At 32.1% G+C, this 18,325-nt stretch overlaps 1 protein-coding gene and 1 long non-coding RNA gene across 2 annotated transcripts in view; both read left to right on the top strand.

The window, feature by feature from the left end:
* The first annotated feature begins 3,866 nt into the window (after positions 1 to 3,866).
* On the top strand, positions 3,867 to 7,919 carry LOC133176723 (uncharacterized). The gene is made up of 3 exons (XR_009719546.1): positions 3,867 to 3,946; positions 4,364 to 4,421; positions 7,833 to 7,919. It is a non-coding gene; the product is annotated as an uncharacterized LOC133176723 (long non-coding RNA).
* Positions 7,920 to 8,690: 771 nt separating this feature from the next.
* The window catches only part of LOC133176759 (uncharacterized), a 38,602-nt gene continuing 28,967 nt past the window's right edge, over positions 8,691 to 18,325 (top strand). The window contains exons 1-2 of the mRNA XM_061311830.1: positions 8,691 to 9,677; positions 9,950 to 10,250. Of these exons, the coding sequence (XP_061167814.1) occupies positions 8,691 to 9,677; positions 9,950 to 10,250 (1,288 nt within the window). The remainder of the gene's footprint in view (positions 9,678 to 9,949; positions 10,251 to 18,325) is intronic.

Below are 18,325 nucleotides of genomic sequence, written 5' to 3'. Positions count from 1 at the left end.
TTGGAATAATAGCTACACGTGTTTAAAAATTCAGAATTTATAGTGAAGCGGGTATCGTTGAACTTTTGATATTTTCGAGGGGCTAGACCCCTCATTCTAGCACGTTACTGTACAAATGTGCTCCCTACGGCTCTATATAAAGTCTACACATTATCAATTTAGTTTGACAATAAAATGTGGATTAATATATTTCAGAATATGTCTCTCTTTTTGTCTGACTAGGCATGGTTCGTATTTATTTTTATTTTTACAAGCTATGATAAAAGCTTGATCCACGCCTCAAATACAGAGAAACTGCGTGTCAAACTAAGAAATGACGTCATCTCAGTTAGTACAGCGAGATCAAGCTGGCTTTCATTCTGCATACGCTAAGTACTATTATGCCAAGATAAGTTGCACATCCATTTATCTTTGTAACATTTATGAGAAACGAAAGTATTTAGTGTGTTTTAAAAAGAACATATAGTATTTATTCATCGAGATTCATTTGTATTGTTTTAACCTGACGTCATAATAGCTCTCCCGAACCTCTGCATAGACTGACGTATATATGGGAGTCCTTAACCTAGCTGCGTAAACTGTATAACAAACGAGAGACTTTAATCTTTTCACGGAATGTGAAGACAACGAACAATTATTATCATGTTGAAAAGTCCAATAAACAATACAAATTATGAACAGAGCAAAAACACGGACTTCTGAAAACATCAAAAGTGGAGTCAGATGCCATGGAGAAGTAAGCATCCTCTGTCGCCATCCACCGCCTGCCCTTTGGTAAACAGAGAAATCAGTAGTAAATTCAGTTACTGTAATGACCTTAAAATTTGTATGAAGATGTCAATCAACATTTAACATAACGACAGACTGAATTCATATACAAGATCATTTCATGGGTTGTAGATTTTGCGAAATGGGGACTTAATTGAAGGATTTTTATTACATCTCAATTTTTTGTACATGTTATTCAAATCAAATATATTTAAAATTCTTTGCGGGAAAATTAATACTAGTATTTGTTTATGTTTCAGTATTTCTTAATAAACATATTTTGGTAGCCGATGTTAGGCGCCATTAATTGTTCTGAGGTCATAGGTGTCAATCCTGGTCAAGCTAAGTACTTTTTGTGTATGTGCAATGGCTTATGTGTTGCGTCTATTAAACCTGTTAGAAAATAATAAGTGATAATTGGATAATTGACAGCTAGTGAGATATAATTTGTGGCTTCATGATGCATAAAAAATTAATGTGCACAGGAAAGGTTTTAGGAAGATTTTTTCCCACATTTCCTGGACTTGGTCAATAGGCGAATGAGCCCTTTTTTCTGCAAACGCAAGGACTTTGTCTCCATTTAAAACAATCGTTTATGCTCGGTCATGTTTCTCTCTATTGAAATTCTTTAGTATCCATTTAAAATGTAAATATGTGAATCCCTCAAAACTGCACTGTATTGGGTTGTTTTCTTTTCTCTTTCCCTCTTAGTTTTCATTCTTTTTTCTTTCTTTCTCTTTTTACAGTCCCGGTAGCTCATTCGGTAGAGCGCACGTTCCGTGATCGGAAGGTCGTCGGTTCGAGCCCCGGCCGCGACTGACCTAAGTCGATAAAACATAGGTAGCAACTGTTCCTTTGCCAAGCGCTCGGCACTTCGAAGTGAAAGTTGCGGGTCCTCCGGATGAGACCTTAAAAACCGATGCCCCGTGTCACGGCAGGCGTTGGCACGATAAAGATCCCTCGCTGCTCAATGGCCCTGAGTGGCGAATAAAGGTCTAAATTTGAAGCCCTTCACCGGTATATGGTGACATCTCTGTCTGATTGAAAAATTCTCAAACTGGACATAAAACAACATAAAGTCAATCAATCGACACTTCTCTTTTTCAATAGTGAACTTAAACGATTTTCATATGATTAAAAAAAAGGGGATAAAATGGTTGCCTTTTTTCCTTTTTGTTTATAACTTTGCTTTGTCAATGTAAATTATTTTACACAATATCTTGAAAGGTCAGAGACCACCTCTCTCTTCCTTTTCTTTCTCTCAATAAACTTTCACATTGATTTTAATTCCTATAACTTTTTATATATTTTTTTCATGTACATATCACAAAATATGTTTATATATGTAATATTAATTTATGGTTCAATCAATAAAAAGGACTGAATTAGGATTCAAAAAATAAAAAATGTTGGGTGAATTAGGCATAATACCAGTCCTAAAGCTGTTAGGTAACTCTCAATTTCCAAGCAATGTAGTTATCACTGAGCATGAATCATAATCTGAATATTATTTCCCGTTGTTTGCTTAGTTTTGTAGTTTGTCCCTCCACGGGTATATAACAAAAACTAGTTTTACCTGTGGAGATAATATGCGAAACGCTCATTGTATATATAGTGAACTGCATATAGTACAAAAGTGATCCATACTAAGGGGTTCTTTGGACGGTTTAGAAAAGAAATAATGTATTTTTGCAACAGGTCTTTAGTAAATTCGAGACCTTTCCTTCTTAGAGTGCTACATGTTTGGTGCAAATTGTCCAGTTCGAATCAAATATATTTTAGTGTGCATGTTAACCTAAAGAATAAAAATAAATTCAGTGAACAGCTCCGTAGGAAGAAATTAGGTGTTCTTTCTCTTTGGGGGGGGGGGCAAAACAGCTCCATAGGAAAAATCAACATTTTTTTTGGAGGAGGGAGGGCAACAAAACAGAAATTCATTGACGAGCAAAAAGTCAAAAACCAAAGAAATGTCACAGAACGTTCTTTATAAGGGGACACAGCCGTAAATTAGCATTGTTTTTCTATTTTATAGGATATATATAAAGCATATAAGGGGAATCAGGTGCCGCACCCCTTACTTCATCTGCATGCTTCTTACGGACTTGGAGAAATGTCAATCAAAATGTATATACGAGCACTGTACATGTGTAATTTTTTTTTTGAAAATTCAAAATATAAATAATAATTTTGAACGTCAATTCATTTTTATATTTGTTTTTAATAAAAAAAAAATATAAAAATGAATTGACGTTCAAAATTATTACATAAAAATTTTATGCTGTTGAGATTTGACTCGATTTAAAAATCAAAATTCTACGATGCGGCTCAATTTTCAACGGCTTAAGGTCTGAATATTTAACCGTTGTTGAAATATGACCCTGGGTTACTTTTCAACCGGATCAAAATTCATCGTTACAGCAGCATTGCATTATATTGCCGGGATTAGAGACATGTGATGTTTTATACACAGGGAAATTGGAATAACAAATTAGTAATTTGATAATTATACTGAATCCTAGACCAGAACCAAAATCACAGAAAAAACAGGAACCAGTTAAATGTTTTTTTTTTAAATGTCTGAATAATTTCTTTTTCTAGATGTAAAAAAAATAATTTTTTCAAAAAGGGCACACATGACGATCGGAACACGAAAAATGACATCAAACAAGTAAAGAAACCCGGTAAGATGTCGTTGAACGTTTGGATGGACAAAGCAGATGTATTTATTACGAAACAAAAATGAAAAAAAAGCAACCAATAACGATTTTCAACTTTCCAGATTTAAATATGACTTCTGAAATTTGATATACATGGCCGTAGGACCCCCCCCCCCCGTGCCCCCCCCCCAATAATTTTGCCAATATATAGAATACTATAGAAAACTTAGCTATTTTATGCTTGTGCCCCCTCAATAAAAACGGCTGATGACCTTTTTTTTTCCTTTTCAAGGAATTTTGGTAGTTGAAAGTGTCCCCCCTCCCAACTGAAAATGTTTTGCTGTACACCCCCCAAAACTGAAATTGCTTCCTACGGGCCTGATATAAATTAAATAGTCTACATGCAGTAGCTAATCCAGTTAACGCCATTTTTTAGGAAGGACGACAACTCTTACATGTGACCTGACGACCATATTGGATTAGAGTATAAGCGGTGCAGACAGGATTGTGAAAATATATCTGTAAGTACTATTTACAACCTTGTCATGTCGATCTTGAGTAATGTTTCGGTTAATTACGACGTAAGATGCATAGGTAGTTGTTTAACTGCTTACAATTAAGTTCATAAAGGTATTTTTAAGGCTTAATTTTTAATTTGAAAGAAGCGTGAATGGGGTGTATTTTGCTATTTTCCTCATTGTGCTATGTAGTTGCATGAATTTTTTTTGTATAATGATAAATTATACCTTTATTTCAAAAGTAGCATATTGTAAAAGTTGCAAACGTTTAGCACTTTTTTGTACATAATAAAAAATGTGAACTGCAATACTCGCACAGTAAATTATTACCTCCCTTCCATTATAGTCTGTTTTTATTTCTGGTGTATGGTAATAGTAAGTAATATTTTCAAAATAACTATTTTGATTTACTTTATTAAGGTACATACATAACATCACAAGGAAGTGGTATCTACATTGAAAGAATTTTCCATACAAGGTAAATATTAACACAATTGTATATGTTTGTATGTGTCATTATGTTTTTTTGTGTTTGTGTCGTCATGCATTTTGTGTTGTTGCAAATGTATGTGTAACGCTTATCAATGTATTGTCTTTATATTCACTTCATACAGCATATATATGGTAAAATTCAAATTAACTCCACTTTCAAATCACAATGATCTTAACAAATGAAAATGTTAGTGAAATTTTTGTTAAAAATGAAGGCAATGTTGCCAAAACTTGCAAAGACATCTGTAACTGCATTCAGATAGATTCTGCTACAATAATTAAGACAGGTCTATACTTGAAAGTTCAAAAAACCTTCAAAGAACTCCAAAGATTAAACAAATACAACAATAAAGAGAAATATGATATATACAGAAAAAAATATTCACATTACCATTGAATAAAAAACCCATTCAGCCTACATCCTGTACCATCCTGTCCACAGCATCTGTGCCTACATTATCTTCATCAACTTCTGAGTGCACATCAACTTCTGCGTCTACATCAACTTCTGTGTCCACATCGACTTCTGTGTCTACATTTACGTCTGCATCCACATTGACTTCTGTGTCCACAACGGCTTCTGCGTCCACAACGACTGCTTCATCCACAACGACCTCTGGGTCCACATTGACTTCTGTGTCCGCAAGTGAATTTTCTAGGCAAAATGAAAAAGACATAAGAATTATACATCTTGAAAGAAAAAACTTAAAATTGAAAGAAAAACTAAGAAATATCAATGTGAAATATTTCAACCAGAAACTTAAGAGAAAGTCAGAGAAAGTTAGACAATTGCAGGGAAAGCTTCATTATTTTGAAATGAAAGAAAATGAAAAAAAAAAAATACAAGAAAGTAGAAAAAGGTATTCAATGTAACATTTTAAAATCTTATATTGAAGAACTTAAAAAAGAAATAGATGTATTGAATGCTGAAAAATATGAAAATGATACTTTAAATGATTCAGAAAACTTTGTACATATTGAAAAAAATGTAGATTTTAGAGATAGTTCAAAGGGCAGACCTTACAATTTTAAGTTAAGAAAGTTATATTATTTTTTTTATCAGTAATAATATTGGTGTGCAGCATATTTCTCCTGTTGTTGAAGCTGTTTTAAATATTTTTGACATTAATGTAAGAAATTTACCAAGTAAAAGTACAACTGCAGTTTTATCAAGTGAAATGGGTGTCGTGTCAAGGAATCATCTGAAAGAAGAGCTTTTAAACAGTGAAAATATAACAATGCATAGAGATGCAACTACAAAGAAAGGGAAACATTTTTATGCCTTACAATTTAATACAGGAAATAAATTTTTAACTGGTGGTATTAGAGAAGTGTCTGATGGCAAGGGAGAAACTTATGTTAATAGTACTAAAGAAATGTTATATGATATTTCAGGTAAAGAAAGTGATCAAAAAAGTATTTTAGAATCTGTATCTTGTTTTATGACAGATAGAAGTTCTACTGAACAAAAAGTTAATTCTATTTTATCAAGTGAAATTTCTCATGATGCTCATTCTTTTAAATGTTCTCTGCACCCTCTTTTACAATTTTCAGATGTTTGTTTACAAGAATTTTATGATATTGAAAAAGAATTAAATATTCATTTTGATGGACATTGTAGTACACCAAAGGATCCTTATGTTATGTTTATTTTAAGATGTGTATCAAAATTGTTTTTTAAAGATGGAGTGGGTGATCCACATTTTACTCGTATATTTGTTAGAAGTCATGGAACAGACAAAGTCCCTCTTATGGACACAAGAGGAAATCGTTTTAATTTGTGTTTTTATAATGCTGCTGGTGCATTTTTTATTCATAAACTTATATTACAATATCTTTTATCCTCAAAAAGTTCTTTTAATTTTGTTATGAATGCTATTGTTTCTTCATTGCAGAGCAAATTATTTTTAACAATTTTAAGAGCTCTTGGTATTATTTGTAAATTTTTAACTGAACCATACTGGAAAAAGACTTTGGAAGTATCGAGTATTGCAAATATGAGCACTGTCTATCAGAGATTTTTATATGTTTTAAATGTTATTAATGAAAACCATTCTGTATTGTTGAAGCGGGAAATTAAACTATTTGAAGGTCCAGATTTTTATGATCCTGTGTCTGATTTTTTATACTCTGTGTCAGTAAATGATGATCTTACCTGTGTTTTTATTAAGCGATGTACTACTGTTTTAATAGCCAAGGCAAAGAAGTTGTTTGCAGATTTTTTAGATGGAGGAAAATATTTTAATGCATGTTCAAAGAATTTTTTTAAAGAATGTTCATCCTGTTCTACAAATAATATCAGTATTGAAAGACTAATGGGTCAGTTAGATTTTAAAGTAAAATATCTGCCACATCATCTGTAAATACTATTGAGAGTGTTTTAATGTTTAACAATAACGATACTATAAATTGGTTGGCAAAGAAAAGTGAGGATGATAAGAGAAAAATTATTATTAATGCAAGAAAAGATAGTAGAACATTTTTATTAGAAAATTTATTACAGAAACATTTACAAATTATAAGAGAAAAGGAGGAAGAGACAAAGAAGAAGAAGGAACGACAGACTGAAGCAATTGACAAGGCATTAGAGGATATTAATATTCATGGATTGTGGCAATCGGAGGAGGAGATAAGTCATAGATTAAGTCAACTAAAAACAAAGAAAGAGAAAATGACAGCCTTGAAGACACAGATTAATATATATATATAAAGGTTTTTAGAGTGGAGAAAGAGTTGAAACATTTATTGTGTTTTAGTAAAAAAGGAAAAGTGTTTGATGAAAAAAAATTTAATAACACTATTAAAAGAAAGGAAAAACCAACAAGAAAGCAATACATGTACCACCAATCCTGAAGACTTTGTCTTAAGAGATATATATCACACATGGACTGATAATGGAGAGGATGTAGAATGGGAGGGGCAGATTTTAAGCTACAGTAATGGAGTGTTTAAAGTAAAGTCAATTAAAAAAGAGTTACATAATTAATATCATTTTATTTAAAATTCACAAAATAATTTTGCAACATTTGAAATAAATGTTGCAATTTTACATAAAATATAGCCTTTAAATTATAAGAGAGGTATGTAACACTTTGAACGTACCAGAATTATAATGATTTATATACAGTTCATTTCATGTGTATTTTTTAAAAATTTTATTTCAATCTATGAAAACTTTTCAGTTTGATGTAATGAATAATTTACAATGTTTTCATATAATGATTGAAGGAAAACTTCAAGTTACATACCCCGGTACCTCTTGCTCTGAATATTTATGGTTTCAGAATAAGACATAAATGAGTTTCACATATTACCATTATAATTGCATCAGTGACTATAATTTCATTCAAGTTAGTACAAATATATATGCTAATATCTATATATTTATTGAATTTAGGTTATGTACTGGAATGATAGTGAGAAGACTGAGAGTAGCATATTTGAGTTAACAGAAAGAGAAATTAAAACAGACATCAAGGAAGGAAATTTATTTTTCAAAGGTAAGTTTCAAATACATTTTAATTTAATTTTAAATAAACATTGAGATGATTGACAAAAATTAATGCTTTTATGTTTACATATTAAAATGCCTATTTATGTTTTAGACAGCAGCAAAATTGGATCACAGTTATACCACATTTTGAAGCAGACTATAAGGTATGTCATACAGAGTTGCTGATTAAATTTATTGGAGTTATTCCCCTTTGGTAACATTAATAGTGTGATTCTATTCATATATAAATTTAATTTGCATATTAATTTGCAAGCAACCAATGAAACTCTCTTTATTTATAAGTATCTTACACACATACAAACAATATTATAATAATTTAGAATTAAAAAAAATCATTTCTTATTTTTAGGTGGAATAGCTACACGCAGCAGATGGATAATTTACAACGGGATCGAAGTACAATATACAATATTAGTAAAATTGAAAGTAAAACCTAATCATTACCAAGAAAATGATACACATCTCGTCCTTAGAGATACACTGTAGACCTTCCCTTCTATATAGGACACCGTTACATCTCCAAAGTTAAAGAGAATGGCCACCGCTTTGACTGACAGCTTGTCATTTGAGGACGTCACAATATGTTCTATTTGCTTCGAGAAATTTAAAACACCGCGATATCTACCGTGTTCTCATTCCTTTTGTCACGACTGTTTATCGTCACATATTATTAGTGTGTGTAAGTCTACGGAACCACGCTTGGGTTTTAACTGTCCATTATGCCGAGAATACATTCCAATTATGGGTTCCTTTGATAAACCAGAAGAATGGGCAGGGACTTTCCCTGTGAACGAAATACTCGAGAAAATTCTTAAAAGCCCAGACCCAAAATGTTGTGATTCTTGTTTGAGAGATAACGAAGAGGAAGACGCATCTGACTTTTGTTTATCTTGTTTAGAGTTTTTATGCAAAATGTGTACCAAGTATCATAAAAAACATTTGTTGTCAAGAAGCCACAATACCTGTCCTTTGAACAAGATCAAATCGCAACACATACAGTTGGCCTTTGGAAAAGATGACGTTTGTAAAAAGCATCAAGATCAAAAGTTGAAACTATTTTGTTACAAACATGAACAAACATGTTGCATAATCTGTGGTGGAACAGAGCATAGAAAATGTGATTCTGTAGAAACTGTCGAAAAAGCAGCTCAAAATTACAAAGAGAGTGGTGAAATTGATAGCATATTAGCAGACGTGAAAAGTTTTAGGCAAAAATTGATAGATGCAAAAGACAAACAAGAGAGGAATATTACAGAGCTAGAAGACACCTTTGACAAAATGTCAGACGAGACTGAAAAAGAAATAAATGATATTGTTCGCCTCATCGAAAGATTAAAAAGAGAACAATTAGATGAGTTTTCTGCTGCTATCAAGGAAGGCAAAGAAAAGCTTATCAGAAATGTGATTACTTTCAATGATGGGATCCAATGTGCTGAGTTTTGTTCCAACAAGCTCGAAAAAAGCATAGAAATTAAAGATGAGTCAATCTTCATGACAAAATTTAATGCAGCAAAAGAGACATTTCAGCACCTAAAAAATATAAGATTTCGAACTACAGGAGTACGAGTAACAGCAATTAAAAAATCTATTGTTAAAGAGATAGCACAGATGAAGAAATTGGCAAGCATTGAGGTAACTGAATTAGTTCAAGATATTCCAAGTGTTATCTTTGATGTAAAAAATGTGCAGCTGGAATTGATCACTGAATTTAGTAGCAGTGAAAGAAAAGTACGCACTGGAACATGGCTATCAAACAAAACATTTATTTTTTCTGACAAAAATAAAAATATTGTTTGTTATGGGGAGCTTTGTCAAAAGGAATGGAAATACAATGGAACCATTGGATTGCCACAATATCCTTTTGGCATATTACAAAAAGAAAGGAATTGTTTGTAACATGTATTAGTTCAAAATCCATTGAAGTGTTCTCTATGTCTGATTTCAAGAAATTGAAAAGTATAAACCTTGATTTTGAAAGTTATGGGATATCCTGTTGGAAGGAAGATTTTTACTTGGCCTCTGGCAGCATTATTGTTAAAACTGACAATATTGGTAATAGAATAAAGTATTTCAATGTGCCAGGCTCTAGTGCTTTTAATATTCATACTACAAAGTCGGGACTTATCGTGTACACAGACTACAAGATTGACAAAGTATGTGCCATAGATGAGCAATTGGACAGTGTGTGGAATTATATGAACCCCGAGCTAAAATGTCCATATGGACTTGATAGTGACTCACTGGAAAATATATATGTTGCTGGCATGCATAGTCATAATATTCATGTTGTATCAAGTGTTGGTGAGCTGATAAGGGTGTTTCAAGATATTCATAGTCCACTTTTCATGAAAATTGACCAGGAAAGAAAAATTTGTTGTGTATGTAGTAATTATAAAACCATTACTTTTTATGAAATGAAATGAAGAACTGTTTATTTGATGTAGCATGCATATACATGAAGTAATGATGACATACACTCAACAGCTATTTGAAAAAATCCACCCTTCTTTCTGTACAAAGGAATATTATAATAAATTTTCTGTATCGTCCTGTTGATTGCTCATAATTAATGCAACAGTACATTAAGAAAAGTTGTATATTTTTTTGTTTATTGCTAATAAAAGTATTTTATCCATTGTCTTGTACAGTATGATGATATATCATATCTTTTTATGTCGCTAAATCAAAGCCCGGTCGTCATGATAGCTCCTTCAAAAATGCACCACCTCTTCATTTTACACAGAGACTGGGGCTCCTTACCCATTTATCAAAAAAGTTTCTATACCACATTACGCTTAATTATTTTGCTAACCATCCTTGGAGTATCAAGATAATTTGTCAATTTCCTCATTTTTTCCTCTACTGCTCAGAGACTAGAAGAGCTTATGCATTGGTAAGGTGTCCGTCGTCCGTCTGGCTGTTTAGTCTGCTCTCTGTCCATCTTTGAACAATTTTTCAAAACGCTACTCCTCCTACAGTTTTGGTCAAATTTCAATAAGACTTTGTATGAAAGAAGACTACATTAAGAAACATAATTCAGTGTATCGTTTTTGATTTAAAAAACGATGTTGCCATGGTTTCTAAAAATAGAAATTTCTTTCAAATTCTTTTAAAACGCTACTCTTCCTACTTTTTTTGGTCCAATTTCAGTTTTGGTCTAGTTTCAATAAACTTGTAAAAAGTAGACTACATAAAGATACATAATTCTTTATATCGGTTTTTGATCATTATAATTTTCGTCTACGAAATTACGTAAACCATACTAAATCGGAAAGTTATTTTTTACTGTTTTAACGCCATTTTAAATAGTTATGTTCATATATATTTTATAGTGTATTATAATTGAATTACTAAATTTTTGCTCCGTGACTGTATGTTTGTAGTCTCACATTTCAAATAATTGTGACAGGGTTTTTAATTCTTATGAATGAACAACTCCTGTGTCTCAGGTTCGCATCATTTATATATATATATATATATATATATATATATATATATATATATATATATATATATATATATATATATATATATATATATATATCTCGAACTATATCAAATTAGATATCGAAGAAAACAAGAATATATATCGAACTGTATCAAAAAGAACTGTTATTATAAAATGAATAGTGCACTAATCAATTTACACTTATATATCTCTCTCTCTCTCTCTCTCTCTCTCAAGCACAAAAAATTCACTTTTATAATGATATATACCCACTTCCGCCCCAAACCGGGGTTGAACTCTCGACCTACGGAATTTGTCTCCTAGCAGGACAGGAACCGTGCGCTAGACCGCTCAGCCATCTAGGCAAGTAAAACTTGCTTTATGCCGATGGAATTTTTGTGGCGCTGGCCCCTGGGTCAGAGGTTCTTTTAGCAATTTTTTGTGAATTCGTACAAATTTTTTATACCCCTGTGTATATAACAGATAAATTAAGTGCATAATTCATGGCATCTAGGTCAGGCATTAGTGTGTTAGGGCAGCCCAGGCTCTTTTTATGATATATTGAAAATGTATAAATTCTTTTTTAAAAATTCTCTGAATTTGGGTATTTATCAGACAAACTAATTGCATGGTTATAATGAGCAAGGACGTCTCTTCTAACATTGTAAAAATTATGGCTCCTAGATCAGGGACTCTGGTGTTAGGATGGGGCTCTATTGTTTATATAGTGAAAATATTTCTTCGCAATTGTACTTCTCTGCTCCTGGGCATCTAGGAGGAAACATAGAACATAGTTGAAATGAGCAATTTGTGAATTTTTTATATTTTGGACTAATGATCAATTCTGAACATTAAACCAATTTTTTTCATGTACAACAACATTATAAAAGTTTGTACGAGGTGTGTCACTGAAGGCACACCTTGTCTAGAAGCCAGGATATCTGCTCATTAGCGAGGCCAAATTGCAATACAGAACACAAAGTGCCATAGATGAAAAATGGGACCTAAGTCCTAAACTTAAAGACCGTATATACCGAGGTCCCGTATCGCAGTAGGTGCTGGCACGAAAAAGACCCCTCACTGCCCAATGGCCCTAAGTGCCGAGTATAGGTCAACATTTTGCAGCTCCCACCGGCAAGTCGTGGCGTCTCCATATGAGTGAAAAATTCTCGAGAGGGACGTTAAACAATAAACAAAACAAACAAACAAAATCCAGTCCAGTATGTTTGAAAATTGCCAAGAAAAGAAATGTTTATTGCGTAAGTAGCAATTTCAAAACCCTTACTTTTCAGGAAATGAAATAAGAAGTTATTTACTTGACGTTGCATATAAAGTCATGTTGACACGCTTCTTTCATCCATTTGTTCAATCAATGATTTGGATGAACAGAGGGATATAATGGAAATATTTTGTACAAGTGTTTAATTTTACTTTTGAAGTGTTACAAAAGTTGCATATAATTTGATTTTTGATAAATGAACGTATTTATTTATTTTAACATAATATTATGGACTAAAATCAAAACTAATGTGGAATTTTCCTGTCTTTTGTTAACTTATCATTATATTGATCATATGGGAAGGAGTTGATATCAATGATTTGTAAAAGGTTAAGGTCAGTAGCAAATGTGTAGGTTGCTAAAATATCATCTTACCTTTGGTTGCATTGTAGTACGAAAATTTAATGTTATTATATAATTATTAAAGAGGTATAAATAAATTGTACTGATTTGAATCTAAACACCACAAATATAGGTGTTTCACTATGCATCCTACTTCAAAAGAGGTGAACTTTAAATCCGAGCAATGTTTTGCATCAGACATCATGGGTTATAAAACAAACAAGCATTCTGAGAGTATTGCATTAGCAATAATAGTCCCTTACCGGCAAGTGTAATATGGTTCCCGTTAAAAATTGAAAATGCCATAATTCCGTCAAAAATCAATGAAGTGGAACGAAATGCAAACTTGATCTATAACTCATCAAGGTAAAGTCACATACCAAAAATCAGCTCAATATCTGCAAGCTTTTAGAAAAAAATTGCGGAAAACTCTGAAGAATTGAAAAGGTCGTAATTCCGTCAAAAATCATTGAAGCGAAACGAAATGCAAACTTGATCTGTAACTCTTCAAGATACACTCACATACCTAAAATCAGCTCAATATCTGCAAGCGTTTAGAAAAAAGTGCGAAAAACCAAGTGGGACAGACTGACAGACAGAAAGAGGGACAACTAGATGGACGGATAGACAGACGGACGGACAGACTCAGAGGAAACCTATAGTCCTCTCCGGTTTCAACGGTAAGGGACTAATAAGATGATAGCATCATTCTTATTTTCAATCTGACAAATTATTCTGGTGGATCCAGAAATATGTAATCAGCTTAAAAACCTTTTAAACATTTTCTTGATACCAAAGAGAAATAGTTGTAGTGGAGGGCCGTACGGGAATTTAAATTGGTATCAAGTGGCTTGTGTTTGTGTAAGAATACCTCCAGTAATATATGTCGTTACAATTTTACCTGTGTATGTAAAACAGCGTTGTTTGAATGTTAAGTATGATTATCGCATGGTGGTAGTGCTTGCTGTGGATGCTAATTGTTTAGTGGCAATATAGATATATATTAATTTATTTTTTCCTTTTTCATTTAGTTCTATGGTCCGAAGAAACCTAGCAAAACAGCACATGAAACAAACGAAAACAAACAAACAAAACAACAAAATTATACAAACTAGAAAATTAAATGAATGAATATATGAATAAATTGATAAATAAATGGATAAATAAAAAATAAATTTAAAAGAAGAAGAAAACCTCAAATATTTCTTTAACATACACAAAGGATTAATTTATCTTTCGATTTAGCGAACTATTACAGGAATGGTAAAATGGCCATATTTACTTCTAAAAATATTTTAAGTTTCCTATTGATAATTTCAATCATTAACATAATGTTTCCAATAAATACATCTTTTCAAATGAAATTTTTCATCGCTGAATAATTGTATAGATAATTGATCAGTATGGGTGAAATTGCCAATAGGCAGTCTGTTTTCTAGTAAGCCTATTATGACGTTATTTTCAGATCACGTCACTTTGTGCAGAGCAGATACATTTGACATAACGGCATATAGCGTCTCTACACATTTTATTTATTAACATACTCTACACATTTTATTTATTAACATACTCTACACATTTTATTTATTAACATAATTTTCTTTTGTTTTCCATTCAAAAAAAGCAGAATTTACTATATCTGACCATCAACATGGGGTCTTTGACTTAATTCTGCCTTTACGCATGTTATAAACTTTAATTCGAATTAGCTTCACACCGAGCTAATGCGAAGTAATTTTATGTGCATTAAATTAATTCGAATTAAACTAATTCGCATAAAATTCTCCGTGTAAACGCAGTTCAAATTTAATTCGCAGTAACTTACGTTCAATTAAACTCTCCGTGTGAACAGGGCATTGAATTACTTTTAAAGAAATGGTAGCCGAAGACAAATATTTTCAGAAGCAAAACAAAGGGATTTAATGTTAAATATACATGTATATTCTATTCTGATATACCTATCTGTATAAGATTTTTATTTGACAACTATTTTTAGCAACAAGATAGAAGGGGAAAACCAAATATCCATCTGTTTTTATTTTCGGCATATTTTTGTGCATGCAGAAATCGATCCCTTTAAATTATTGTTAGACATATCTATTGAAAAGTATTGAAAGTGTAATTTGCATTGCTATTGTGAAATCAATGAAAGATTATAGGAAACATTCGCTTTTTATTTACAATCTCTCATAGAAATCAAATCACGATATCATTTTTTTTTCATGAATACCTGTCCTTACGTGAAAATTTCTTTCGTATTTTAACATAAAGTGTGAATTTCTAAATGGATTGATTTCGAAAATAAAACAACTTTAAAATGTTTCAATAGAACCAAGTGGAGAGAAAAAAAATATTATTGTTCATTTTAACTTTTGTAGGATCTTTCTAACAAAAACATGCTGGTTACATAAAGCAGTCATCAAAATATTTCAGAATATCAGACAAAAGTTGTGGTTTGTTTGTTTGAATGTTGTTTAACGTCCCTCTCGAGAATTTTTCACTCATATGGAGATGCCACCACTTGCCGGTGGAGAGCTGCAAATTTGGTCCTTTGCTCGGCACTCAGGGCCATAGAGCAGTGAGGGATATTTTTCATGCCAGCACCTACTGCGACACGGGACCTCGGTTTATACGGTCTCATCCGAAGGACCGGTCTCCCCGTCCAACAGTGGGATTCGAACCCGCGACGTAAGGATCAAGTCCTTACTTCGCGACTCTAGAGCAAACGCTCTAACCACTGCGCCACGCGGGCGACGCAAAAGTTGTGGTAATACATGTACATGTTCCAGAAATACATTTTACAGCTACTTGTAGTCAGGAATATCCATGGTTTGGTGTTCGTTTCGAAATCCTAGTGGTCCCAATATATATATGGACATTCCATGTAGTCTGTGATATCATTGGTATAAATTCATTCTAAACCCTTACGTACATCTTTAAAAGGAAAACTAATTTTTTTTAATCTAATTTGTATTGATTCCTTAATAGTTTGTGTACACCTGTATTTTCCATTTTTTAGGGGAAGGATATTTTTTCCATTTATTATTATAATTGTCTGATAGACTTAATTATAAAATGTAAAAAATATTAGATAAATTATAGTTCTTGAAAAATTTCAATATGGAAATATAATGATTTAGTATTTACTTCTCTTATTTTCTGTTTTTTCCTTAATATACGACCAGGCTTCGGACTAATAATGTACTCATTATTCTGTACAACTGAATGATTACACATAGGCTGTTTTGACAAGATAGTTCTGTACAAAACAAAGAGTTATGATAAAATATTAAAAATTGAATCTCAATTGAAAGTTCTACAAATTAAGAGAAGAATTTGGATATATAGAGATAACGAACAGAAATCGATCTCAAAAGTCCATTGAAACAATACAAACTAGGAACAGAGCAAACACGAACCTCTACAAAACATCAGAGGTGGGATCAAGCAAGTGCCATGGCGGAGTAAGCATCCCTTGTCCCCTAACAAAAAATACTATAGCTAACTATAGTGATAACTTTGACACTATGAAAACTTTAGTTAACTATAGTGATAACTTTGACACTTTGATTTACTATAGTGATAACTTTGAAAACTTTGATTTACTATAGTGATCACTATGACACTATAGTGATAACTATGAAAACTTTGATTTACTATAGTGATCACTATGAAAACTTTGATTTACTGTATTGATCACTATGACACTATAGTGATCACTATGAAAACTTTGATTTACAATGGTAAAAACTTTGATTTACTAAGTGATAACTTTGAAAACTTTGATATACTAAAGTGATAATATGACACTATAGTGATCACTTTGAAAACTTTGATTTACTATAATGATAACTCTGAAAACTTTGATTTACTTTAGTGATAACTTTGAAAACTTTGATTTGCTATAGTGATCACTATGACACTTTAGTGATAACTATGAAAACTTTGATTTATTTTAGTGATAAATTTGAAAACTTTGATTTACTATAGTGATAACTTTGAAAACTTTGATTTACTTTAGTGATAACTTTGAAAACTTTGATTTGCTATAGTGATCACTATGACACTTTAGTGATAACTATGAAAACTTTGATTTACTTTAGTGATAACTTTGAAAACTTTGATTTACTATAGTGACAACTATGACAATATAGTGATCACTTTGAAAACTTTGATTTACTATAGTGATAACTTTGACACTTTGTTTTACTATAGTTAACTATAGTAAACTATAGTTAGCTATAGTATTTTTTTGTTAGGGATCGACCGGTCATACCCGCCGTGTGCTCATTGTCATGATCGGGCAAACGAAAAAATCCATAGAAAATTGAGTGTTTAAAAAATGGCCTTACAATTAGTATAAAAATCATCAGTCAGCATTTGACTAAATGATGGATTGTATTTGCTGACAAGCTCATTGTATCGATCAAAGAACTTGAAAAAGAAATTATGATTTCAAACGAGACTTTTGATATTCTTGTTCCATCAACTTGTTTGTTTTAGAAATTTTTCTTACGTGAAGCATGCTCTTGCGTATCCAATCAACTAGGAGATATAAACCCCATATGCAGGTGACAGGGGTATATTGGATCATAAGTAAGGAAAGATGTCGATGGAAATGTTGAAGTCATCACGTTTATCATAATGTTTTGTTATTAGGTTACCACTAACGTGTTATCAACTTCCGGTTTTAGGAGAATAACTACATTATTTTGATATTTAACTTTATTATAAAAAGTGCTTATCGATAAGGTAATTGAAATAATTTTATGTATGTTGTAGATACTGCAAATGTCTAGGGAGAAGTCAGAGATTTTTAAAAAATTCACTTCCGGTCGCGTGTTTACCTGTCCTCAAATTTAGAATTTGTTTTCACAATATTGCTTGGCAACGGTAAACGACTGAAGTCTAAAATTTTCAGGACTGATAGTCAGTCATGAGTTTATTTGAATCATGAGAAAATCTTGTATCGCCGTTACTTCCGGTCGTGACAGGAAGTGATGCAAAAAAGTGAATTGTTAATGGATAGCACGTTGGATTTTCACGCTGACGACCAGGGTTAAGTCTCCAGAGTGTCTGAATTTCTTTTATCACTTTTTCAGCTTGAATTTTCGTTTTTATTTTCAGAATCGGACGGAAAACCTCTCATTGCTCGCAATGAGTTTCTAGTTATTCACTATATTTACATCACCAGTAATGACGTATCCAGCACGATTATAGTTGTAGGGTGAAGAAGAACATGAACACATATGAGAATTATGTATCAGTTGTTCGATATCTAGGCACTGTAGAGATTTTTGTATTTAA

This window comes from Saccostrea echinata, unplaced genomic scaffold, assembly GCF_033153115.1.
Source record: "Saccostrea echinata isolate AGI-Se365-2 ecotype Australia unplaced genomic scaffold, CSIRO_AGI_Sech_v1 ptg000081l, whole genome shotgun sequence".
Classification (NCBI taxonomy): Eukaryota; Metazoa; Mollusca; class Bivalvia; order Ostreida; family Ostreidae; genus Saccostrea; species Saccostrea echinata.
This window is presented reverse-complemented; position numbering and strand designations above follow the sequence as displayed.